Raw genomic sequence first — 27,321 nt, forward strand, 5'->3', positions numbered from 1 at the left:
GGAGAGAGTTAGCTCTGTCCGGATCAGGGCTGAGAGCATGGAAAAAAATAACTCATGTCAGTGTGCTGGGGAAGCACCTAAATACCCAATGGCGCTCAAGATTTCCCAGTTCCAGTAGAAAACCTGGGGAATATTTTAAGATAAAGAATCTGTGGCTAGAAGACTATCAGGTACACTGTTTTTGTGAAAATGCTGATGTCTACTGACAACACTTGAAAAATGTATTTGTGTTTTATTTCTGCTATGGAGATTACTGAATGGCTGGTATTTGTAAAGTGCACATTAAATGTTACTCTTTTATGAGCACTTTTGTTGTGCACTTCAGTGGTTGCTGAAACTGTAAATTTCATGTAACCAATTATAGTGTGTCAGGCTGTGTAACTAGGACAACTCAAAATTTCAACAAATACATCATACATGCCACTAATCCTTCATCCTCATACCTACTGAGTATGCTATCATTTCACTACACAGAATCCACTGCTCACTATACCTTCGGAAAAGGTCAGCTTTCTGTGTAGAATTCCCATATCACTGAGTAACAAGTCAATGACTTCTCTTTTGAAGAAAACACAATTATGAAATTGTTATTATTGCATTAAAGAGCTATTTCTTGTTTTTCAAGAAGATGTTTAAGAGTGAATGGCACCATTGAAAACCTCAGCAAGCAATAGCAAACTTAATTCAACAAAATCAATTCATACAGTACCAAAATCTGAGGTGACGTCGTTACTTGCTGACCATCCGGCAAATAATGTGTTTCTGTGTAATCATGAGCCAAAAGATTTCTGGAAAGAAGGTAACATACACATAATTAAGATGGATCCATTAAGAAATTGTTGGATGCAAACAGCATATTTTTTCAGGCATTTAAAAAATACCTATTATTTTCCTTCATTTAAGTATTTACCATGTACCTCAGTCAGAAGCCAGAGGAGATAAATTCTCCTTCATGGTGCCTTCTTTACGCTAACCTCATAGACGCTTTCTAACTATCACCCCTGAAGGCTCATTCTTGCTATCAACCTGTGGGTATCCCTTGCTGTCAAGTGGTTGTTGTGTTAATTGCTTTGTAGCTGTTAATTTAGATTGATTTGTGACTGTACCATCTAGACAAGTGGAGCATACCACCATCCCAGAGCAAATACTTTCCATCTCCAATTCCCCTTTGTGCAAATAAGGAGCCAAATAGTGTGTCATCTAACCAATGTTTGAAAGGTTGGTAGAAGATTGTTGATAATAGGAAAAAGCGGACAAACGTGGTCCTGATTCACAAAGGTAACTGATGCTTTTGAGTAAATTTACACTTTAGAGTATGTTTACTACTTTGCCAGTATTTACATACTGCACTTTTGTATTACCTTACACTTTCGTAGTAACTTACTCTTTTGTAGTAATTCCAGCACTATACATGCAGTGGTATTGCAAAACTGTCCCATATAACATAATGGAGGTAGTGAAAATAAAACCCAACAGGAAATAAAGCAAAATTAAACAATTGAAATAGTTAAAAATATACATAAATAGAAATTAATGTTTTACAAATATATAAAAATAGAATATATATATATATATAAATATATATATATATATATATATATATATATATATATATATATTACCTACTGGCGGTCGCCAGTAGGTATATATAGTTAGGATCTTTTCTCTATGGGATTTTTGAAAATTCTATGTCAAATAACTTTGGCATTTGTGGACGGAATTGGCTGAAATTTTCAGGAAAATGGCACATTTTGTTTCTGAGCAGCCCCTGAAAATTGGGGGGGGGTTCGTCTAGGGGGGGTCGAGAAAAAAGGGGGGTCCCAAAACGTGTTTTTAACATTGAGTTTTCCATAGGGCGGTTGGCCTCACTTTTAGCCCGAACGGCTGAATGGATTTGCACGAAACTTGGCAAAATTGTAGGGACTGGTAGCCCGATGTGCCTTTTGTAGGTCTCAATATATGTGCTACAGTGGATTTTGAGAAATTAACGTTTAAAAAAAGATATATATCTGTAACAGCGGACCGGGCAGCGCTCCAGTACGCGTACTTTTCGCGCAACGGAGCTTTGTGAAGCGAAGCTGATTGGTTCTCCGGCGTCTGTAAACATTCCAAACAGTCCGTAGCGGCCGCCATCTTGTCTCTCGGTAGGATCGAGAGACAAGAGGAGGCCAAAGCGAAGGGGCAAATGACCATAAGGGGGCATAGTAGATCCTCGCTGACCCCCTAGGTTTGATGTGGAGGTTTTAAAAGGGCCCCGCGGGGCAAAAAAAAAAAATAATAATAATAATCGAACGGCTGAATGGATTTTCACGAAACTTGGTAAAATATTAGGGACTGGTAGCCCGATGTGCCTTTGCTAGGTCTCAATATGTGTGCTCCAGTGGATTTTGAGAAATTAACGTTCAAAAAAAGATATATATCTGTAACAGCGCTCCGCTTCGCGTACTTTTCGCGTTACGGAGCTTTGCGAAGCTGATTGGTTCTCCGGCGTCTGTCAACATTCCAAACAGTCCGTAGCGGCCGCCATCTTGTCTCTCGGTAGGATTGAGAGACAAGAGGAGGCCAAAGCGAAGGGGGAAATGACCATAAGGGGGCATAGTAGATCCTTCCTGACCTCTTAGGTTTGATGTACCATTTTGCCAAGTTTGGTGTAATTCCGTTCAGCCATTCAGGCTGTAGACGTATGTAAATGTCGTATGGAAAATTGCATGGGGAAAACACATTTGAAAGTGTTGAAATTTAGAACCAATTAAAATGTTACTTTGGTTTTGTATTTGTGTGTGATGAAAGTTAATTGGTTATGTATATATGTCAAATGAGAGGAAACCACAGCCATTTTGTGATACTACTGTCTGAGGTACATTTGTGAGGAATTTTTGGTGGTGAATTTCTGGTGTTTGATTTACACAGTACTAACACTTCTCCTACTTTTAAAAAGGTGAGTTGTTAATTTGTAAGGGGAACTATGTTGTACACTTGAAGATAATTTGAAAAATGTTTTCTGTTATTTATTTGCAGTCCTTCTGTTATACTAAATACTTGATAAAGTTAGTTTTATATTATGTATTACTAAAAACGATAAATGAAAGTGATTATTTTTTTCTGCAATTTACAGCAAGCAATTTCAAAATAAAATGGCTCACAATGAAGAGACCGTAGCAATTTCTTTTGAATTGTCCACTACATTGATTGAAATTGAGAGCACCAATAATGAAATATTGTCACAAGGAGGAGATGACTTGTATGATTCCATTAGATTGATTGAAATGGACAGCACCAATAATGAAATATTGTCACAAGGAGATGACTTGAATGATTCCACTACATTGATTGAAATTGAGAGCACCAATAATGAAATATTGTCACAAGGAGGAGATGGCTTGTATGATTCCATTAGATTGATTGAAATGGACAGCACCAATAATGAAATATTGTCACAAGGAGGAGATGACTTGAATGATTCCACTACATTGATTGAAATTGAGAGCACCAATAATGAAATATTGTCACGAGGAGATGATTTGAATGATTCCACTACATTGATTGAAATTGACAGCACCAATAATGAAATATTGTCACAAGGAGGAGATGACTTGAATGATTTTTTTGATCAATCTGTTGATGGCGAATTTATCGAATGTTTGGAGACCATAGAGTTACAAGAATCATCATTGCAGACTTTTCATGAGGAAATTGCTGATGAGGACATGTTACTAGTTCTTTCAAATTTAGAAAATTCTGAAGAATAAATTTATATTTAGAAATCAAAAATTGTTTGAGACATTATTCATTTTTATTTTTAATTTATGAGGTTGTAGCGAAGTGATTGTAGTATAAAATGAGACTTATAGTATAGAGTGCAACATTTTTATGTTACATGGTAAGTTTACTCATAGTTACTTCCCTTCTGCCACTATATTATCTCCAATGTGTATTTGACATCTCTTCTTCATCTCCGGCCTCCTTTCTCTCACTGTGTGTCTCCAATGCATCTTATCGCTGCTATTTTGTGTAATTACAGAAGAGAGTAAAATAAAATAGTTCGGAACGTGAAAAGGGGGCAAAGTAGAGTACCCCTCACCCCCTAGGCCTTTTTAGGCGGTCCCAAAAGGATCAGTTTCTGCTTTCCTGAGAGATTATGGTATGAGTTCCATATACCACAATAATTTGCATTACAACATGCAAGATATCTATCTCCTATTACCAACTTTGAGATATTCGCGCTAAGCGCGAATATCTCCAAAAAGTAACACCTGCCCTGAGCAGTTCTTAGCCATGTTATCCAATGGGAGGTGGATAACATGGCTAAGAGCATTAGCTCGGTAATGCATGAATATCGCTGACTTTTTAGCGATATTCATGCATTGCGGCCGTTTATTATCGCATTTGCGATAAACCTTGATAATAGCAAGGTTTATCTTCGATAATTTCTGACGATGCTTAGCGGTAAAAAATTTGTTGGTAAGCATCGTTAGCGATAAATATCGCTTAACTTTGGTAATATGCACCAACGTCTGTTAACGTTCGATTCGAAGGAAATGAGGAAGTGTTGAAAAACATTGTCTGCGCCATCTTGCCTTTTTTGAAATGCCACACTTTTGTCGTGCACGGCAGCCATTTTAGATGCCTTGACCAGACCCACTCTCTGCACGCTGTCGATTCGTAGCATGGCTCCCCACCCTCGCAAGCATCTTCCCCAGGCACTGGTCACCCCCGCTCTCTGTCTTATGCATCGGCAATAAACCTCCCCCCATCTGCGCTGCTCTTCCCTGAAAATCACACTCTGTGCCCACCCGACACCTCCCTTTCGCCCTATTCACTACCGCACCCTCTGACACTCCTCTTCCTCTGTGTCCGATTGTCCAGGCTATCACCTAGCCCTGCAGATGTAGTTTATGGCCCCAGCTGTAAAGAATCACCCCTCTTCAAAGGAGTTATAGTAGATCAAGGCCCACACCCGATGAGATCCGTCACACCACACGTGTTCCTACTATCTGAAAACCATCCTGTATTGTGATTGGGGAGGGGACCGAGCCTGAAGCGGAAGATTCCAGGAATGACTCTTTGTACATCAAAGTTTTTACAATTATGTGTCACATTAAAAATATATAGCACTCCAACAAAGTAGTAGGAATATAAAACTTTAATAACATATAAATATATACAACAAAACAAAAACAGTAAAAACATTTAAACAACGAAGAGACCGTGGCAATTTCTTTTGAATTCCTGATGAGGACATGTTACTAGTTCTTTCAAATTATGAAAATTCAGAAGATGTTGCCTGGGGATGGGTCGTCAGTAGCAGTCTGTTGTGCGAATAGTTCCAAGGCAGCAGAACGCGCTGAAATCTAGATGGCACGAAAGTGATGTCTAGTAAGTTGCCGCCCAGCAAATAACGGCGTGGGGCGCCGCGGGGGTGAGTGAGTCCAGTAGGCACCACAGCTATTCTTACCGGCATTGCAGAATTACTGCTGGGGACAATGCCTGTGCTGTAGCAGGGTCACAGCAGAAACAAAAAGGATTCTGTTGAAGATGTTGTTGGTTTTCAATTTGAATACAGTTCTGGTGTCAACTGCTATGCTAATGTAGTGGTTAATGTTTTGTTTTCTCTAGAAAATGTAAAAGAGGGGGAGGCAGTCCAAAGTTCCGTTAAAAGGGCAAAGGAAAGGATCGGTGGTTTGAACTATCAGTCAAAAAGGGGAGGGGGTGCAACAATTTTTCCTACCGGGTCACACTGTGCTTTCACCGGAACTGAGGTCTGCAGGATTCTAGTAATTCAAAGTGAGGCTGGCGCCAGCATGGGAGCGCCGACGTCCCGCGGATACAGTTTCGTCACTCCACGGGCGATCATGGCAGTCATTCCCCATCGGGGGTCGGAGACTCCCGCGGCTCCTCTAGAATCTTCAAGGTCGTGGAGGACTACGGTGGTGGAGTCAACCAGTGACCGGGCCATTTCTTTATGCTGGGCCCGCTCTTGCCAGGTCGACCGCCATTTTGAGAGTTCGGTAGCTACTGGCGATCGCGGGGTCAAATGAGCGGACGGGCTCCACCCTGCCGGGCGAGACGTTGCAGCATGGCCACAGTGGAAGAACCCTTTTCCGGGCGCCTGGAGCGCTGAGGGTGCAGCTGGGAAGCCTCCACCTGGGGAGGCGGGAGAGGCCTGTTCGCACCGTCTCTCCCTCCCAGTGCACCCCAAGGCGTCTCGCTTGAGATTTGTTATGGCCGGACCAGGCGATGAGGACGAGGGGGGGGGGGGTCGGAGGCATGTGCAAGACATCCCCCCCCAGTGTTGTCGCAGCCATTATTCAAGAAAGAAGAAGTGTCCCGTCCGTCTTCGGGCCGGGCTTCCGGTAGATGTCGGCCGGACGCCCCTGGCTCTGGCCCCATGAACGGGTTTCTTGGTTTATCGGCTGCAGCCGGATCCCGTCGGCCTCGGCCCCCCGACCGTTGGTGGCCGGACCGGAAGAGCATGTGGCGGGACTACCTGAAACTGTCAAGGGCCACCGCGGCCGGACTGGGAGAGAGAGGGGAGGGTCGAGGAGACATTCCCCCCCCTGCAACTGTTCAGCGTTGTAAAGGCAATCCCCTGGCCGGGTCCCGCTGGCCTCGGCCTCTCCTCCGGCTACACCCTACGTTAGGATCTCCTGGCCGAAGCGTGGCAGCAGGACCCGCCTTATATGGGCTGCTCCCGGCTAGGCGTAGCCGCAACCCTGCCCCACCTTGGAAGTTTCCAGAGTGGGGGCGGATGTTCTACTGACTTGCATTTTCCCTAGTCTATCGATTTTTTTGGTGTGGCAGGCGGTGGGACAGCGAGGGGTGATTTGGTTTCTCTTACTGTTTTTCTGGTCTCTCACCACTGGCATATTTTAACGTTTTCTTGTTTCTAGGACATTAATAGGTTTTATCATTACGTTATGTTATCGTTTCTTTGTTCGTTGTTTAATAAAAGTTCATGTTCATCAGTGGCCTACTGATTTTCGTTTTCCTATTCTTTTCTTTCCAGGTTGTTTCATGCTAAAGTTTCTGTTAACAGGATACAGTGATCACTTCGTTATTATTGCATATGTCCTTTTCACTAGGGGTGCTCTCTGGTCGGGCCAGATGACGTATCTCTAGTAAATGGTCCGGGTGAAACAGGTGCATCAATCAGTGGGGAGTAGATAGGCATGACAGATTACAACGGGGGAGAAAGGTCCGCATTACGTACCCTTTCACTATTTGCAAAGATTTTCCTACGTATATTTGCAAACAGGGAATACCTCCAAAAAGAACCAATTCCCAAACAGTCAATGTTTGGGGAAACAATCAATCAATGAGGAACGAAATAGGCACAACGTGTTAAAGGTTTGCGTTACCTACCCTTCACTATCTGCAAAGGGAGAGAGAATATTCCTATTCTTCCTCGTTTGCAGGCAGAGAAGATTCTTAAGAGAATCAACTTCGAACAATTCAATGCTCGATTCAAACAATCAACAAGGGGTACTGTGAACACAAATGAACGCCGCTTATGTACATACACATTGGTATTATCAACAGGTTGTTCCTAATGTTTCTATTTTAGGGAGGTCAAAAAGAGATCCCATTAGTGGCCTACTGATTTTGCTCGATTCCTTTTGTTTTTTTACACGATTTTTCGCTATCTGCAAAGACTAAACAGAGTATTGCGACTCTGTGCTTGTTTGTAAATAGAGAATGAACCAAAGAGAACAATCAATCAAATGGAGAGAGAAGCAGGCACGACGGATTACAACGGGGGCAACGGGGGCAAAGGCCTGCGTTAACTACCCTTCACTATCTGCAAAGAGAGAGTACTCCTAATAGAAATGAGGGGTGGGGGGCAGCATTCAAAGCAGATCAGTGTGCATAAACACGAAAATGTTTTTACTTACCACGTACTTGACATTCGACAGCTTATGATATTTGCTATTAAAAAACCATTGAAATTCACTGAAAAAACCATAGGTTATAGACCATATATAGTTAGGAATTAGCATTTAAAAAACCTTATTTTACTCACACAAAACCATTGAAATTCCATATATAGTTAGTTGCACTAACTATATATCGCGCACCCGCAATCCACTGCTGATCATGTCACATATTACATCATTCATGACATGGTCAGTGACATCACTGATGACATCACTGATGACATCTCAAATGACATCACTGATGACATCACTGATGACATCTCATTTGACATCATTCTTGTGCTAATACGATAAACCTCTTCAGACTCTAATATAACCTTAGATACACTCAGTGTATACAGACACTCACACACTGCCACTCATCCATGGAGTTACTCACACACCCAGTCAGTCATGTAAAGAAACAATCTCACCTCCATTTCTTCAACTATACAGTTAAACACACCTTACTTATTGAAACATATACTAACACATATTTACTCTCTTATACAATCCCTGATACAAGTTCACAATGATCGATACAACCATTCACTCATTCAGTGGCTCTCATGCACAGTTATTTATATATGCCAACTCTCACATGTACTGTGTTTAACATATGTACTTACTATGACATGTAGCATTGAGATATCCATTCACTCATCAATACACTCATGCACACAGTCAACTGCCCATGTAGCTGTTTCCACATGCAGTCTTGAACTCATACACCTAGTGAATAAACTGCTCACACATCTATGCATAGAGTCACACACCTTCCAGCCACCCCCACACAAACTCAATCTCCCATAGAAATACTTGGGCAACCAATTAATAACACATATAGCCTCTCGTATAGCTAATGATCAACACATGCAGCAGTTTACATCACAACAGACATAATGATGCACAAATTAAGACAGTTTAGTCACTAACCCATGCATTCAGTGAGACACATTTAATCACTCACTCATACAGTCAGTCACGCACCTACTAAATCCTTCATCCAGACACTTATACATCCACTCATTCTTCAATATGTAAGACATATTTTAACTTTACAGAAACATACAGTCACTGGATGTTGTCATCAGTGATGTCATCAGTGATGTCATTTGAGATGTCATCAGTGATGTCATCAGTGATGTCACTGACCATGTCATGAATGATGTAATATGTGACATGATCAGCAGTGGATTGCGGGTGCGCGATATATAGTTAGTGCAACTAACTATATATGGAATTTCAATGGTTTTGTGTGAGTAAAATAAGGTTTTTTAAATGCTAATTCCTAACTATATATGGTCTATAACCTATGGTTTTTTCAGTGAATATATATATATATATATATATATATATATATATATATATATATATATATATATATATATATATATATATATATATATTCACTCCAACACTTCTCACCAGCTGGTAGAAGGACAAAGGACACAGCAGGGGTATCACTGGGGATCAAAAGGCTGCTTTATTCGATGGATTTAGGCAGACCGGTTTCAGTAAGTAGCTTTTCTCAATGCCAGCAGTCTCGGTAGCGTTTCCCACCAAACGTTTTTGAAGTGTAGCCCCTCCCTGTGGAATGAGGCTCACCTGCGCTGGATACAACTTCGCGCTGCTCATATATATATATATATATATATATATATATATATATATATATATTCACTGAAAAAAACATAAGTTTCAGGGACGTTGTAATTAGAAATTAGCATTTAAAAAAACTTAGAAATTCACTGGAAAAAAACCATAGGTTTCAGGGACGTTATAGTTAGTTGGAGATTTCACTCGTACAAAACCAAAGCAATTCAGCAGTTGTAGTTAGTAGACCTAACTATAACTCGCGCCCCCGCAATGCACTGCTGATGATGTCGCATATTACATCACTCATGACATGCTCAGTGACATCACAGAAGACATTTCAAATGACATCACTGATGACATCATTCAGTGAATGTGTGTTTCTGTGTTTTATATATACATGTTCTTTCTTTAAAAAGACTGCAAGCTGACAGCTCATGGAGTATATATATTGATTACCAGTCCAACTCCACACCAATTACGGAAGGCACTGACACCGTGAATCTTCAACTCAAGAAAAGTTTATTCCATGAAACTGCACAAAGACGCGTTTCGGCGGAAGCCTCCGCCTTGCTCACTTCATCTGCACAAGGTAATGCTAACATGTTTTATGCATTCCAACACATCTAAACAACCCTATGGTGTGACTGGCTGTTCGTCACCATAGTAACCATGGGTCACTCCACTAAACATAATGGACATGGAAGAGTTTAGAAGCACTTTTACCTGAGCATATCACCTTCATAGTTCTGGCAGTGTAACATGTTCTTTACATTTTTCACATTTATGAAAAAAATAATAAAAAAAAAAAAATAATATATATATATATATATATATATATATATATATATATATATATATATATATATATATATATATATATATATATATATATTACCTACTGCCGATAGCCAGTAGGTATATATAGTTAGGATTGTTTTCCATAGGGAAATCGCAACATTCTATTGGAAATAACTTTGGCGCCGGTTGAGGAATCTTCCTGAAAATGTCCTTAACTTTGCCTCGCAGCGCTCCGCTCCTTCCCTGAAAGTTTGGGGGGGATTCGTCAAGCGGGGGCCGAGATAAAAGGGGGGTCCCAAAACGTGTTTTCCCCATGTTAATTTCCATAGGGCGGTTGGACTCACTTTTAGCCCGAACGGCTGAATGGTTTTCCACCAAACATGGCAAAATTGTAGGGACTGGTAGCCCGATGTGCCTTTGCTATGTCTCAAGATATGTGCTCCAGTGGTTTTTACGAAAATTAACTTTGAAAAAATATATATTGGGCTATATATATGATAGAGCCCAAATGTAGCCCAATGTAGCCCAAAGATGGCCACCAGAGACAAAAAAAACAAATGTAGCCCAAATATCAGCCAGATGTAGCCCAACTATAGCCCAATGACAGAATGTCCCAGAGTGTTCTAAAGAACAACTAGAGCGCTAACAGTCTTACTTATGACAAAAGTATGGCACACCTGAAGTCATCTTGATTGGAATAAAGTGTTAACACTTAAAACATTTAATTTGCAAAGGAACAAAATGAGGGGGTTCATTTTACCATAGAAATTATGATTAGTGCTGAAGAAAGAAAAATGAGGGCCCATTTTGAGTGACTTCTCAAATCCTCTTATATTTCATTAAAAAAATTCTGATATGCAGTCTCCCAAGACGGCCACCAGAGACAAAAGAGCCCAAATGTAGCCCAAATATCAGCCAGATGTAGCCCAACTATAGCCCAATGACAGAATGTCCCAGAGTGTTCTAAAGAACAACTAGAACGCTAACAGTCTTACTTATGACAAAAGTATGGCACACCTGAAGTCATCTTGATTGGAATAAAGTGGTAACACTTAATACATTTAATTTGAAAAGGAACAAAATGAGGGGTTTCATTTTGCCATAGAAATGTTATATATATATATATATATATATTCACTGAAAAAACCATAGTTTACACACCAGTTATAGTTAGGAATTAGCATTTAAAAAACCTTTGAAATTCACTGAAAAAACCATAGGTTTCACACCAGTTATAGTTAGCTGGAAATTTTACTCGCATAAAACCATTGAAATTCCCACGTTATAGTTAGTTGGACTCACTATAACTTGCACGTCTGCAATGCACTGCTGATGACGTCACATATTACATCACTCATGCATATATTTAAATATTTAAACATTACTCGCTAATATATGTATTCACTAAGATACACTTAATAAGCCAGTTAACCAATCAATTTTTTTTAAAACACTGAAAAAACCATAGGTTTCAGGCCTTATATAGTTAGGAATTAGCATTTAAAAAACCTTTGAAATTCACTGAAAAAAACATAGGTTTCAGGCCTTATATAGTTAGGAATTAGCATTTAAAAAACCTTTGAAATTCACTGAAAAAACCATAGGTCTCAGGCCTTATATAGTTAGGAATTAGCATTAAAAAAACCTTTGAAATTCACTGAAAAAACCATAGGTTTCAGGAGTTATATAGTTAGGAATTCATTTTTAAAAAACCTTTGAAATTCACTCAAAAAACTATAAGATTTAGTGGTGTTATAGTTAGCTGGACATTTTACTCATACAAAACCAATGAAATTGCTCCTATATAGTTAGTTGTACTAACTATATTTCGCGCACTCGCAATCCACTGCTGATGATGTCACATATTAGATCATTCATGACATGGTCAGTGACATCACTGATGACATCTCAAATGACATCACTGATGACATCACCCACGTGACAATCACATACACCTTTTCATACACTATTACAATTTTTCATCACTGTTTGTAAAATACAGAGTATCATATTTAAATCCATTGACACAGCAATACAAGTATCTAAAAATCCACTCAGTGATTCATAGATGTATACACACATCTAATCCCTTACCTATGGATTCACTCATACATGCTGTCAATGAACACTAGAACACTATCAAAAATACTTATACATCTATATCGACATTAAACAACAGCACGCATCCTATTCACATATGAAGTCATCCTACTCACTTATGCAAACAATGGATCATACTTACATATTTACTTAGCAAAACACTTACACAAACACCACTTCTTCTATTCATTTAGATAGTAAGTCATACTTAGTGAATTATAAAATCATTATTACAAGTATACAGTTATCCATACAGTCACTCACACAATCATTGTGTCTTATGTATACTTATTTATATACAACAACTGACACATACACAGCCTTTTATTTTTCTAGTTTGTTGGAACTGTACCATTGAGAAATTAATTTGCTCATCACCACACCCATAAAGATATTCACTCACCCAAACAACTGTTAGAACATGTAGTTTTAACTTCATATATCTACTGAATCAACTATTCACACATCTTTGGACAGTCACACCCCCCCCACCGAACCACACACACTTTCACACTCCCATACAAATACTCAGTGAACTAATCAATAACTAATATAGACTTTCACATAGCTAGTAACCAACTGTAGAATCAGTTTACACAACAACTGACAAAGTGATACAGATATTCACACAGTTTAGTCACTATCCTTTATATTTAGTGAGACATTATAAATTGGTCAAGTAAACAGTCAATTACACTGCTACTAAATCCTCCATCCAAATAATTATTTATATATATCCACTCATTCTTCAATGTAAATTGCTATATATATAATGCATATTTAAAGAACGAAGCAAACCACATTCACTGGATGATGTCATCAGTGATATCATCAGTGATGTCATTTGAGATGTCATCAGTGATGTCACTGACCATGTCATGAATGATCTAATATGTAACATCATCAGCAGTGGATTGCGGGTGCACGAAATATAGTTAGTACAACTAACTATATAGGAGCAATTTCATTGGTTTTGTATGAGTAAAATGTCCAGCTAACTATAACACCACTAAAACGTATAGTTTTTTGAGTGAATTTCAAAGGTTTTTTAAAAACAAATTCCCAACTATATAACTCCTGAAACCTATGTTTTTTTCAGTGAATTTCAAAGTTTTTTTTTAATGCTAATTCCTAACTATATAAGGCCTGAAACCTATGTTTTTTTCAGTGAATATATATATATATATATATATATATATATATATATATATATATATATATATATATATATGTATGTATGTATATATATATATAAAATCCATGAGGTTGCTCCCACATGAAGATGCCACTGCAGAAGGTTTGGGTGCCTTTTATTTGAAGTGGTACAGCGCGGCAGGTAAAAACACCATCTGCAATTAGTAAAATGCCCAACGCGTTTCAAACAGCTTGTGTCCTTGATCACGGCCAGGAAACAGGGAGTGGCTTGCATTCGATGAGAAACACCTTGATAAGTGCTCCAAGTCCCGCCTCTGTGGGCGTATGCCGCATGGCATGATGGTACCTGTAGTTTCTCACCTTCGAACCCGAGTGGGTGCCGCCACAGCCTGCACTCGTAGTCTTGTATTTCCCCAGTGGGTTGGTCTGGAATTTAGAACACAGCCGAGCTGCAATCCCAGCATCTTCAAACCGGCCCTTCTGCTCCTGTGCGCTAGGTGTATCCCTGGCGCGGGATCTGCAGAAAAAACAGCGAGCATCTTCGCGGCCGAGCACAGCCGCTAAACACAAAATCCATGAGGTTGCTCCCACATGAAGATGCCACTGCAGAAGGTTTGGGTGCCTTTTATTTGAAGTGGTACAGCGCGGCAGGTAAAAACACCATCTGCAATTAGTAAAATGCCCAACGCGTTTCAAACAGCTTGTGTCCTTGATCACGGGCAGGAAACAGGGAGTGGCTTGCATTCGATGAGAAACACCTTGATAAGTGCTCCAAGTCCCGCCTCTGTGGGCGTATGCCGCATGGCATGATGGTACCTGTAGTTTCTCACCTTCGAACCCGAGTGGGTGCCGCCACAGCCTGCACTCGTTGTCTTGTATTTCCCCAGTGGGTTGGTCTGGAATTTAGAACACAGCCGAGCTGCAATCCCAGCATCTTCAAACCGGCCCTTCTGCTCCTGTGCGCTAGGTGTATCCCTGGCGCGGGATCTGCAGAAAAAACAGCGAGCATCTTCGCGGCCGAGCACAGCCGCTAAACACAAAATCCATGAGGTTGCTCCCACATGAAGATGCCACTGCAGAAGGTTTGGGTGCCTTTTATTTGAAGTGGTACAGCGCGGCAGGTAAAAACACCATCTGCAATTAGTAAAATGCCCAACGCGTTTCAAACAGCTTGTGTACTTGATCACGGGCAGGAAACAGGGAGTGGCTTGCATTCAATGAGAAACACCTTGATAAGTGCTCCAAGTCCCGCCTCTGTGGGCGTATGCCGCATGGCATGATGGTACCTGTAGTTTCTCACCTTCGAACCCGAGTGGGTGCCGCCACAGCCTGCACTCGTAGTCGTGTATTTCCCCAGTGGGTTGGTCTGGAATTTAGAACACAGCCGAGCTGCAATCCCAGCATCTTCAAACCGGCCCTTCTGCTCCTGTGCGCTAGGTGTATCCCTGGCGCGGGATCTGCAGAAAAAACAGCGAGCATCTTCGCGGCCGAGCACAGCCGCTAAACACAAAATCCATGAGGTTGCTCCCACATAGATGCCACTGCAGAAGGTTTGGGTGCCTTTTATTTGAAGTGGTACAGCGCGGCAGGTAAAAACACCATCTGCAATTAGTAAAATGCCCAACGCGTTTCAAACAGCTTGTGTCCTTGATCACGGGCAGGAAACAGGGAGTGGCTTGCATTCGATGAGAAACACCTTGATAAGTGCTCCAAGTCCCGCCTCTGTGGGCGTATGCCGCATGGCATGATGGTACCTGTAGTTTCTCACCTTCGAACCCGAGTGGGTGCCGCCACAGCCTGCACTCGTAGTCTTGTATTTCCCCAGTGGGTTGGTCTGGAATTTAGAACACAGCCGAGCTGCAATCCCAGCATCTTCAAACCGGCCCTTCTGCTCCTGTGCGCTAGGTGTATCCCTGGCGCGGGATCTGCAGAAAAAACAGCGAGCATCTTCGCGGCCGAGCACAGCCGCTAAACACAAAATCCATGAGGTTGCTCCCACATGAAGATGCCACTGCAGAAGGTTTGGGTGCTTTTATTTGAAGTGGTACAGCGCGGCAGGTAAAAACACCATCTGCAATTAGTAAAATGCCCAACGCGTTTCAAACAGCTTGTGTCCTTGATCACGGGCAGGAAACAGGGAGTGGCTTGCATTCGATGAGAAACACCTTGATAAGTGCTCCAAGTCCCGCCTCTGTGGGCGTATGCCGCATGGCATGATGGTACCTGTAGTTTCTCACCTAAGAACCCGAGTGGGTGCCGCCACAGCCTGCACTCGTAGTCTTGTATTTCCCCAGTGGGTTGGTCTGGAATTTAGAACACAGCCGAGCTGCAATCCCAGCATCTTCAAACCGGCCCTTCTGCTCCAGTGCGCTAGGTGTATCCCTGGCGCGGGATCTGCAGAAAAAACAGCGAGCATCTTCGCGGCCGAGCACAGCCGCTAAACACTAAATCCATGAGGTTGCTCCCACATGAAGATGCCACTGCAGAAGGTTTGGGTACCTTTTATTTGAAGTGGTACAGCGTGGCAGGTAAAAACACCATCTGCAATTAGTAAAATGCCCAACGCGTTTCAAACAGCTTGTGTCCTTGATCACGGGCAGGAAACAGGGAGTGGCTTGCATTCGATGAGAAACACCTTGATAAGTGCTCCAAGTCCCGCCTCTGTGGGCGTATGCCGCATGGCATGATGGTATCTGTAGTTTCTCACCTTCGAACCCGAGTGGGTGCCGCCACAGCCTGCACTCGTAGTCTTGTATTTCCCCAGTGGGTTGGTCTGGAATTTAGAACACAGCCGAGCTGCAATCCCAGCATCTTCAAACCGGCCCTTCTGCTCCTGTGCGCTAGGTGTATCCCTGGCGCGGGATCTGCAGAAAAAACAGCGAGCTTCTTCGCGGCCGAGCACAGCCGCTAAACACAAAATCCATGAGGTTGCTCCCACATGAAGATGCCACTGCAGAAGGTTTGGGTGCTTTTATTTGAAGTGGTACAGCGCGGCAGGTAAAAACACCATCTGCAATTAGTAAAATGCCCAACGCGTTTCAAACAGCTTGTGTCCTTGATCACGGGCAGGAAACAGGGAGTGGCTTGCATTCGATGAGAAACACCTTGATAAGTGCTCCAAGTCCCGCCTCTGTGGGCGTATGCCGCATGGCATGATGGTACCTGTAGTTTCTCACCTTCGAACCCGAGTGGGTGCCGCCACAGCCTGCACTCGTAGTCTTGTATTTCCCCAGTGGGTTGGTCTGGAATTTAGAACACAGCCGAGCTGCAATCCCAGCATCTTCAAACCGGCCCTTCTGCTCCTGTGCGCTAGGTGTATCCCTGGCGCGGGATCTGCAGAAAAAACAGCGAGCATCTTCGCGGCCGAGCACAGCCGCTAAACACAAAATCCATGAGGTTGCTCCCACATGAAGATGCCACTGCAGAAGGTTTGGGTGCCTTTTATTTGAAGTGGTACAGCGCGGCAGGTAAAAACACCATCTGCAATTAGTAAAATGCCCAACGCGTTTCAAACAGCTTGTGTCCTTGATCACGGGCAGGAAACAGGGAGTGGCTTGCATTCGATGAGAAACACCTTGATAAGTGCTCCAAGTCCCGCCTCTGTGGGCGTATGCCGCATGGCATGATGGTACCTGTAGTTTCTCACCTTCGAACCCGAGTGGGTGCCGCCACAGCCTGCACTCGTAGTCTTGTATTTCCCCAGTGGGTTGGTCTGGAATTTAGAACACAGCCGAGCTGCAATCCCAGCATCTTCAAACCGGCCCTTCTGCTCCTGTGCGCTAGGTGTATCCCTGGCGCGGGATCTGCAGAAAAAACAGCGAGCATCTTCGCGGCCGAGCACAGCCGCTAAACACAAAATCCATGAGGTTGCTCCCACATGAAGATGCCACTGCAGAAGGTTTGGGTGCCTTTTATTTGAAGTGGTACAGCGCGGCAGGTAAAAACACCATCTGCAATTAGTAAAATGCCCAACGCGTTTCAAACAGCTTGTGTCCTTGATCACGGGCAGGAAACAGGGAGTGGCTTGCATTCGATGAGAAACACCTTGATAAGTGCTCCAAGTCCCGCCTCTGTGGGCGTATGCCGCATGGCATGATGGTACCTGTAGTTTCTCACCTTCGAACCCGACTGGGTGCCGCCACAGCCTGCACTCGTAGTCTTGTATTTCCCCAGTGGGTTGGTCTGGAATTTAGAACACAGCCGAGCTGCAATCCCAGCATCTTCAAACCGGCCCTTCTGCTCCTGTGCGCTAGGTGTATCCCTGGCGCGGGATCTGCAGAAAAAACAGCGAGCATCTTCGCGGCCGAGCACAGCCGCTAAACACAAAATCCATGAGGTTGCTCCCACATGAAGATGCCACTGCAGAAGGTTTGGGTGCCTTTTATTTGAAGTGGTACAGCGCGGCAGGTAAAAACACCATCTGCAATTAGTAAAATGCCCAACGCGTTTCAAACAGCTTGTGTCCTTGATCACGGGCAGGAAACAGGGAGTGGCTTGCATTCGATGAGAAACACCTTGATAAGTGCTCCAAGTCCCGCCTCTGTGGGCGTATGCCGCATGGCATGATGGTACCTGTAGTTTCTCACCTTCGAACCCGAGTGGGTGCCGCCACAGCCTGCACTCGTAGTCTTGTATTTCCCCAGTGGGTTGGCCCGGAATTTAGAACACAGCCGAGCTGCAATCCCAGCATCTTCAAACCGGCCCTTCTGCTCCAGTGCGCTAGGTGTATCCCTGGCGCGGGATCTGCAGAAAAAACAGCGAGCATCTTCGCGGCCGAGCACAGCCGCTAAACACAAAATCCATGAGGTTGCTCCCACATGAAGATGCCACTGCAGAAGGTTTGGGTGCCTTTTATTTGAAGTGGTACAGCGTGGCAGGTAAAAACACCATCTGCAATTAGTAAAATGCCCAACGCGTTTCAAACAGCTTGTGTCCTTGATCACGGGCAGGAAACAGGGAGTGGCTTGCATTCGATGAGAAACACCTTGATAAGTGCTCCAAGTCCCGCCTCTGTGGGCGTATGCCGCATGGCATGATGGTACCTGCAGTTTCTCACCTTCTAACCCGACTGGGTGCCGCCACAGCCTGCACTCGTAGTCTTGTATTTCCCCAGTGGGTTGGTCTGGAATTTAGAACACAGCCGAGCTGCAATCCCAGCATCTTCAAACCGGCCCTTCTGCTCCTGTGCGCTAGGTGTATCCCTGGCGCGGGATCTGCAGAAAAAACAGCGAGCATCTTCGCGGCCGAGCACAGCCGCTAAACACAAAATCCATGAGGTTGCTCCCACATGAAGATGCCACTGCAGAAGGTTTGGGTGCCTTTTATTTGAAGTGGTACAGCGCGGCAGGTAAAAACACCATCTGCAATTAGTAAAATGCCCAACGCGTTTCAAACAGCTTGTGTCCTTGATCACGGGCAGGAAACAGGGAGTGGCTTGCATTCGATGAGAAACACCTTGATAAGTGCTCCAAGTCCCGCCTCTGTGGGCGTATGCCGCATGGCATGATGGTACCTGTAGTTTCTCACCTTCGAACCCGAGTGGGGGCCGCCACAGCCTGCACTCGTAGTCTTGTATTTCCCCAGTGGGTTGGTCTGGAATTTAGAACACAGCCGAGCTGCAATCCCAGCATCTTCAAACCGGCCCTTCTGCTCCTGTGCGCTAGGTGTATCCCTGGCGCGGGATCTGCAGAAAAAACAGCGAGCATCTTCGCGGCCGAGCACAGCCGCTAAACACAAAATCCATGAGGTTGCTCCCACATGAAGATGCCACTGCAGAAGGTTTGGGTGCTTTTATTTGAAGTGGTACAGCGCGGCAGGTAAAAACACCATCTGCAATTAGTAAAATGCCCAACGCGTTTCAAACAGCTTGTGTCCTTGATCACGGGCAGGAAACAGGGAGTGGCTTGCATTCGATGAGAAACACCTTGATAAGTGCTCCAAGTCCCGCCTCTGTGGGCGTATGCCGCATGGCATGATGGTACCTGTAGTTTCTCACCTTCGAACCCGAGTGGGTGCCGCCACAGCCTGCACTCGTAGTCTTGTATTTCCCCAGTGGGTTGGCCCGGAATTTAGAACACAGCCGAGCTGCAATCCCAGCATCTTCAAACCGGCCCTTCTGCTCCAGTGCGCTAGGTGTATCCCTGGCGCGGGATCTGCAGAAAAAACAGCGAGCATCTTCGCGGCCGAGCACAGCCGCTAAACACAAAATCCATGAGGTTGCTCCCACATGAAGATGCCACTGCAGAAGGTTTGGGTGCCTTTTATTTGAAGTGGTACAGCGTGGCAGGTAAAAACACCATCTGCAATTAGTAAAATGCCCAACGCGTTTCAAACAGCTTGTGTCCTTGATCACGGGCAGGAAACAGGGAGTGGCTTGCATTCGATGAGAAACACCTTGATAAGTGCTCCAAGTCCCGCCTCTGTGGGCGTATGCCGCGTGGCATGATGGTATCTGTAGTTTCTCACCTTCGAACCCGAGTGGGTGCCGCCACAGCCTGCACTCGTAGTCTTGTATTTCCCCAGTGGGTTGGTCTGGAATTTAGAACACAGCCGAGCTGCAATCCCAGCATCTTCAAACCGGCCCTTCTGCTCCTGTGCGCTAGGTGTATCCCTGGCGCGGGATCTGCAGAAAAAACAGCGAGCATCTTCGCGGCCGAGCACAGCCGCTAAACACAAAATCCATGAGGTTGCTCCCACATGAAGATGCCACTGCAGAAGGTTTGGGTGCTTTTATTTGAAGTGGTACAGCGCGGCAGGTAAAAACACCATCTGCAATTAGTAAAATGCCCAACGCGTTTCAAACAGCTTGTGTCCTTGATCACGGGCAGGAAACAGGGAGTGGCTTGCATTCGATGAGAAACACCTTGATAAGTGCTCCAAGTCCCGCCTCTGTGGGCGTATGCCGCATGGCATGATGGTACCTGTAGTTTCTCACCTTCGAACCCGAGTGGGTGCCGCCACAGCCTGCACTCGTAGTCTTGTATTTCCCCAGTGGGTTGGTCTGGAATTTAGAACACAGCCGAGCTGCAATCCCAGCATCTTCAAACCGGCCCTTCTGCTCCAGTGCGCTAGGTGTATCCCTGGCGCGGGATCTGCAGAAAAAACAGCGAGCATCTTCGCGGCCGAGCACAGCCGCTAAACACAAAATCCATGAGGTTGCTCCCACATGAAGATGCCACTGCAGAAGGTTTGGGTGCCTTTTATTTGAAGTGGTACAGCGCGGCAGGTAAAAACACCATCTGCAATTAGTAAAATGCCCAACGCGTTTCAAACAGCTTGTGTCCTTGATCACGGCCAGGAAACAGGGAGTGGCTTGCATTCGATGAGAAACACCTTGATAAGTGCTCCAAGTCCCGCCTCTGTGGGCGTATGCCGCATGGCATGATGGTACCTGTAGTTTCTCACCTTCGAACCCGAGTGGGTGCCGCCACAGCCTGCACTCGTAGTCTTGTATTTCCCCAGTGGGTTGGTCTGGAATTTAGAACACAGCCGAGCTGCAATCCCAGCATCTTCAAACCGGCCCTTCTGCTCCTGTGCGCTAGGTGTATCCCTGGCGCGGGATCTGCAGAAAAAACAGCGAGCATCTTCGCGGCCGAGCACAGCCGCTAAACACAAAATCCATGAGGTTGCTCCCACATGAAGATGCCACTGCAGAAGGTTTGGGTGCCTTTTATTTGAAGTGGTACAGCGCGGCAGGTAAAAACACCATCTGCAATTAGTAAAATGCCCAACGCGTTTCAAACAGCTTGTGTCCTTGATCACGGGCAGGAAACAGGGAGTGGCTTGCATTCGATGAGAAACACCTTGATAAGTGCTCCAAGTCCCGCCTCTGTGGGCGTATGCCGCATGGCATGATGGTACCTGTAGTTTCTCACCTTCGAACCCGAGTGGGTGCCGCCACAGCCTGCACTCGTAGTCTTGTATTTCCCCAGTGGGTTGGTCTGGAATTTAGAACACAGCCGAGCTGCAATCCCGGCATCTTCAAACCGGCCCTTCTGCTCCTGTGCGCTAGGTGTATCCCTGGCGCGGGATCTGCAGAAAAAACAGCGAGCATCTTCGCGGCCGAGCACAGCCGCTAAACACAAAATCCATGAGGTTGCTCCCACATGAAGATGCCACTGCAGAAGGTTTGGGTGCTTTTATTTGAAGTGGTACAGCGCGGCAGGTAAAAACACCATCTGCAATTAGTAAAATGCCCAACGCGTTTCAAACAGCTTGTGTCCTTGATCACGGGCAGGAAACAGGGAGTGGCTTGCATTCGATGAGAAACACCTTGATAAGTGCTCCAAGTCCCGCCTCTGTGGGCGTATGCCGCATGGCATGATGGTACCTGTAGTTTCTCACCTTCGAACCCGAGTGGGTGCCGCCACAGCCTGCACTCGTAGTCTTGTATTTCCCCAGTGGGTTGGTCTGGAATTTAGAACACAGCCGAGCTGCAATCCCAGCATCTTCAAACCGGCCCTTCTGCTCCAGTGCGCTAGGTGTATCCCTGGCGCGGGATCTGCAGAAAAAACAGCGAGCATCTTCGCGGCCGAGCACAGCCGCTAAACACAAAATCCATGAGGTTGCTCCCACATGAAGATGCCACTGCAGAAGGTTTGGGTGCCTTTTATTTGAAGTGGTACAGCGTGGCAGGTAAAAACACCATCTGCAATTAGTAAAATGCCCAACGCGTTTCAAACAGCTTGTGTCCTTGATCACGGGCAGGAAACAGGGAGTGGCTTGCATTCCATGAGAAACACCTTGATAAGTGCTCCAAGTCCCGCCTCTGTGGGCGTATGCCGCATGGCATGATGGTATCTGTAGTTTCTCACCTTCGAACCCGAGTGGGTGCCGCCACAGCCTGCACTCGTAGTCTTGTATTTCCCCAGTGGGTTGGTCTGGAATTTAGAACACAGCCGAGCTGCAATCCCAGCATCTTCAAACCGGCCCTTCTGCTCCTGTGCGCTAGGTGTATCCCTAGCGCGGGATCTGCAGAAAAAACAGCGAGCATCTTCGCGGCCGAGCACAGCCGCTAAACACAAAATCCATGAGGTTGCTCCCACATGAAGATGCCACTGCAGAAGGTTTGGGTGCCTTTTATTTGAAGTGGTACAGCGTGGCAGGTAAAAACACCATCTGCAATTAGTAAAATGCCCAACGCGTTTCAAACAGCTTGTGTCCTTGATCACGGGCAGGAAACAGGGAGTGGCTTGCATTCGATGAGAAACACCTTGATAAGTGCTCCAAGTCCCGCCTCTGTGGGCGTATGCCGCATGGCATGATGGTACCTGTAGTTTCTCACCTTCGAACCCGACTGGGTGCCGCCACAGCCTGCACTCGTAGTCTTGTATTTCCCCAGTGGGTTGGTCTGGAATTTAGAACACAGCCGAGCTGCAATCCCAGCATCTTCAAACCGGCCCTTCTGCTCCTGTGCGCTAGGTGTATCCCTGGCGCGGGATCTGCAGAAAAAACAGCGAGCATCTTCGCGGCCGAGCACAGCCGCTAAACACAAAATCCATGAGGTTGCTCCCACATGAAGATGCCACTGCAGAAGGTTTGGGTGCCTTTTATTTGAAGTGGTACAGCGCGGCAGGTAAAAACACCATCTGCAATTAGTAAAATGCCCAACGCGTTTCAAACAGCTTGTGTCCTTGATCACGGGCAGGAAACAGGGAGTGGCTTGCATTCGATGAGAAACACCTTGATAAGTGCTCCAAGTCCCGCCTCTGTGGGCGTATGCCGCATGGCATGATGGTACCTGTAGTTTCTCACCTTCGAACCCGAGTGGGGGCCGCCACAGCCTGCACTCGTAGTCTTGTATTTCCCCAGTGGGTTGGTCTGGAATTTAGAACACAGCCGAGCTGCAATCCCAGCATCTTCAAACCGGCCCTTCTGCTCCTGTGCGCTAGGTGTATCCCTGGCGCGGGATCTGCAGAAAAAACAGCGAGCATCTTCGCGGCCGAGCACAGCCGCTAAACACAAAATCCATGAGGTTGCTCCCACATGAAGATGCCACTGCAGAAGGTTTGGGTGCTTTTATTTGAAGTGGTACAGCGCGGCAGGTAAAAACACCATCTGCAATTAGTAAAATGCCCAACGCGTTTCAAACAGCTTGTGTCCTTGATCACGGGCAGGAAACAGGGAGTGGCTTGCATTCGATGAGAAACACCTTGATAAGTGCTCCAAGTCCCGCCTCTGTGGGCGTATGCCGCATGGCATGATGGTACCTGTAGTTTCTCACCTTCGAACCCGAGTGGGTGCCGCCACAGCCTGCACTCGTAGTCTTGTATTTCCCCAGTGGGTTGGCCCGGAATTTAGAACACAGCCGAGCTGCAATCCCAGCATCTTCAAACCGGCCCTTCTGCTCCAGTGCGCTAGGTGTATCCCTGGCGCGGGATCTGCAGAAAAAACAGCGAGCATCTTCGCGGCCGAGCACAGCCGCTAAACACAAAATCCATGAGGTTGCTCCCACATGAAGATGCCACTGCAGAAGGTTTGGGTGCCTTTTATTTGAAGTGGTACAGCGTGGCAGGTAAAAACACCATCTGCAATTAGTAAAATGCCCAACGCGTTTCAAACAGCTTGTGTCCTTGATCACGGGCAGGAAACAGGGAGTGGCTTGCATTCGATGAGAAACACCTTGATAAGTGCTCCAAGTCCCGCCTCTGTGGGCGTATGCCGCGTGGCATGATGGTATCTGTAGTTTCTCACCTTCGAACCCGAGTGGGTGCCGCCACAGCCTGCACTCGTAGTCTTGTATTTCCCCAGTGGGTTGGTCTGGAATTTAGAACACAGCCGAGCTGCAATCCCAGCATCTTCAAACCGGCCCTTCTGCTCCTGTGCGCTAGGTGTATCCCTGGCGCGGGATCTGCAGAAAAAACAGCGAGCATCTTCGCGGCCGAGCACAGCCGCTAAACACAAAATCCATGAGGTTGCTCCCACATGAAGATGCCACTGCAGAAGGTTTGGGTGCTTTTATTTGAAGTGGTACAGCGCGGCAGGTAAAAACACCATCTGCAATTAGTAAAATGCCCAACGCGTTTCAAACAGCTTGTGTCCTTGATCACGGGCAGGAAACAGGGAGTGGCTTGCATTCGATGAGAAACACCTTGATAAGTGCTCCAAGTCCCGCCTCTGTGGGCGTATGCCGCATGGCATGATGGTACCTGTAGTTTCTCACCTTCGAACCCGAGTGGGTGCCGCCACAGCCTGCACTCGTAGTCTTGTATTTCCCCAGTGGGTTGGTCTGGAATTTAGAACACAGCCGAGCTGCAATCCCAGCATCTTCAAACCGGCCCTTCTGCTCCAGTGCGCTAGGTGTATCCCTGGCGCGGGATCTGCAGAAAAAACAGCGAGCATCTTCGCGGCCGAGCACAGCCGCTAAACACAAAATCCATGAGGTTGCTCCCACATGAAGATGCCACTGCAGAAGGTTTGGGTGCCTTTTATTTGAAGTGGTACAGCGTGGCAGGTAAAAACACCATCTGCAATTAGTAAAATGCCCAACGCGTTTCAAACAGCTTGTGTCCTTGATCACGGGCAGGAAACAGGGAGTGGCTTGCATTCGATGAGAAACACCTTGATAAGTGCTTCAAGTCCCGCCTCTGTGGGCGTATGCCGCATGGCATGATGGTATCTGTAGTTTCTCACCTTCGAACCCGAGTGGGTGCCGCCACAGCCTGCACTCGTAGTCTTGTATTTCCCCAGTGGGTTGGTCTGGAATTTAGAACACAGCCGAGCTGCAATCCCAGCATCTTCAAACCGGCCCTTCTGCTCCTGTGCGCTAGGTGTATCCCTGGCGCGGGATCTGCAGAAAAAACAGCGAGCATCTTCGCGGCCGAGCACAGCCGCTAAACACAAAATCCATGAGGTTGCTCCCACATGAAGATGCCACTGCAGAAGGTTTGGGTGCCTTTTATTTGAAGTGGTACAGCGCGGCAGGTAAAAACACCATCTGCAATTAGTAAAATGCCCAACGCGTTTCAAACAGCTTGTGTCCTTGATCACGGCCAGGAAACAGGGAGTGGCTTGCATTCGATGAGAAACACCTTGATAAGTGCTCCAAGTCCCGCCTCTGTGGGCGTATGCCGCATGGCATGATGGTACCTGTAGTTTCTCACCTTCGAACCCGAGTGGGTGCCGCCACAGCCTGCACTCGTAGTCTTGTATTTCCCCAGTGGGTTGGTCTGGAATTTAGAACACAGCCGAGCTGCAATCCCAGCATCTTCAAACCGGCCCTTCTGCTCCTGTGCGCTAGGTGTATCCCTGGCGCGGGATCTGCAGAAAAAACAGCGAGCATCTTCGCGGCCGAGCACAGCCGCTAAACACAAAATCCATGAGGTTGCTCCCACATGAAGATGCCACTGCAGAAGGTTTGGGTGCCTTTTATTTGAAGTGGTACAGCGCGGCAGGTAAAAACACCATCTGCAATTAGTAAAATGCCCAACGCGTTTCAAACAGCTTGTGTCCTTGATCACGGGCAGGAAACAGGGAGTGGCTTGCATTCGATGAGAAACACCTTGATAAGTGCTCCAAGTCCCGCCTCTGTGGGCGTATGCCGCATGGCATGATGGTACCTGTAGTTTCTCACCTTCGAACCCGAGTGGGTGCCGCCACAGCCTGCACTCGTAGTCTTGTATTTCCCCAGTGGGTTGGTCTGGAATTTAGAACACAGCCGAGCTGCAATCCCAGCATCTTCAAACCGGCCCTTCTGCTCCTGTGCGCTAGGTGTATCCCTGGCGCGGGATCTGCAGAAAAAACAGCGAGCATCTTCGCGGCCGAGCACAGCCGCTAAACACAAAATCCATGAGGTTGCTCCCACATGAAGATGCCACTGCAGAAGGTTTGGGTGCTTTTATTTGAAGTGGTACAGCGCGGCAGGTAAAAACACCATCTGCAATTAGTAAAATGCCCAACGCGTTTCAAACAGCTTGTGTCCTTGATCACGGGCAGGAAATAGGGAGTGGCTTGCATTCGATGAGAAACACCTTGATAAGTGCTCCAAGTCCCGCCTCTGTGGGCGTATGCCGCATGGCATGATGGTACCTGTAGTTTCTCACCTTCGAACCCGAGTGGGTGCCGCCACAGCCTGCACTCGTAGTCTTGTATTTCCCCAGTGGGTTGGTCTGGAATTTAGAACACAGCCGAGCTGCAATCCCAGCATCTTCAAACCGGCCCTTCTGCTCCAGTGCGCTAGGTGTATCCCTGGCGCGGGATCTGCAGAAAAAACAGCGAGCATCTTCGCGGCCGAGCACAGCCGCTAAACACAAAATCCATGAGGTTGCTCCCACATGAAGATGCCACTGCAGAAGGTTTGGGTGCCTTTTATTTGAAGTGGTACAGCGTGGCAGGTAAAAACACCATCTGCAATTAGTAAAATGCCCAACGCGTTTCAAACAGCTTGTGTCCTTGATCACGGGCAGGAAACAGGGAGTGGCTTGCATTCCATGAGAAACACCTTGATAAGTGCTCCAAGTCCCGCCTCTGTGGGCGTATGCCGCATGGCATGATGGTATCTGTAGTTTCTCACCTTCGAACCCGAGTGGGTGCCGCCACAGCCTGCACTCGTAGTCTTGTATTTCCCCAGTGGGTTGGTCTGGAATTTAGAACACAGCCGAGCTGCAATCCCAGCATCTTCAAACCGGCCCTTCTGCTCCTGTGCGCTAGGTGTATCCCTAGCGCGGGATCTGCAGAAAAAACAGCGAGCATCTTCGCGGCCGAGCACAGCCGCTAAACACAAAATCCATGAGGTTGCTCCCACATGAAGATGCCACTG

General features: G+C 45.9%; 1 protein-coding gene across 6 annotated transcripts in view; it reads right to left on the bottom strand.

Annotated features, from left to right (window-relative positions):
- Positions 1 to 27,321, bottom strand: part of LOC144791764 (disintegrin and metalloproteinase domain-containing protein 28-like) — a 3,516,669-nt gene that overhangs the window by 3,059,749 nt on the left and 429,599 nt on the right. For all 6 annotated transcript variants that reach the window (XM_078666532.1, XM_078666533.1, XM_078666531.1 and 3 more), the window contains one exon: positions 710 to 788. In XM_078666532.1, coding sequence (XP_078522658.1) covers positions 710 to 788 — 79 coding nt within the window. The remainder of the gene's footprint in view (positions 1 to 709; positions 789 to 27,321) is intronic.

The sequence above is a fragment of the Lissotriton helveticus genome, chromosome 11, assembly GCF_964261635.1.
Source record: "Lissotriton helveticus chromosome 11, aLisHel1.1, whole genome shotgun sequence".
NCBI classification, from domain to species: Eukaryota; Metazoa; Chordata; class Amphibia; order Caudata; family Salamandridae; genus Lissotriton; species Lissotriton helveticus.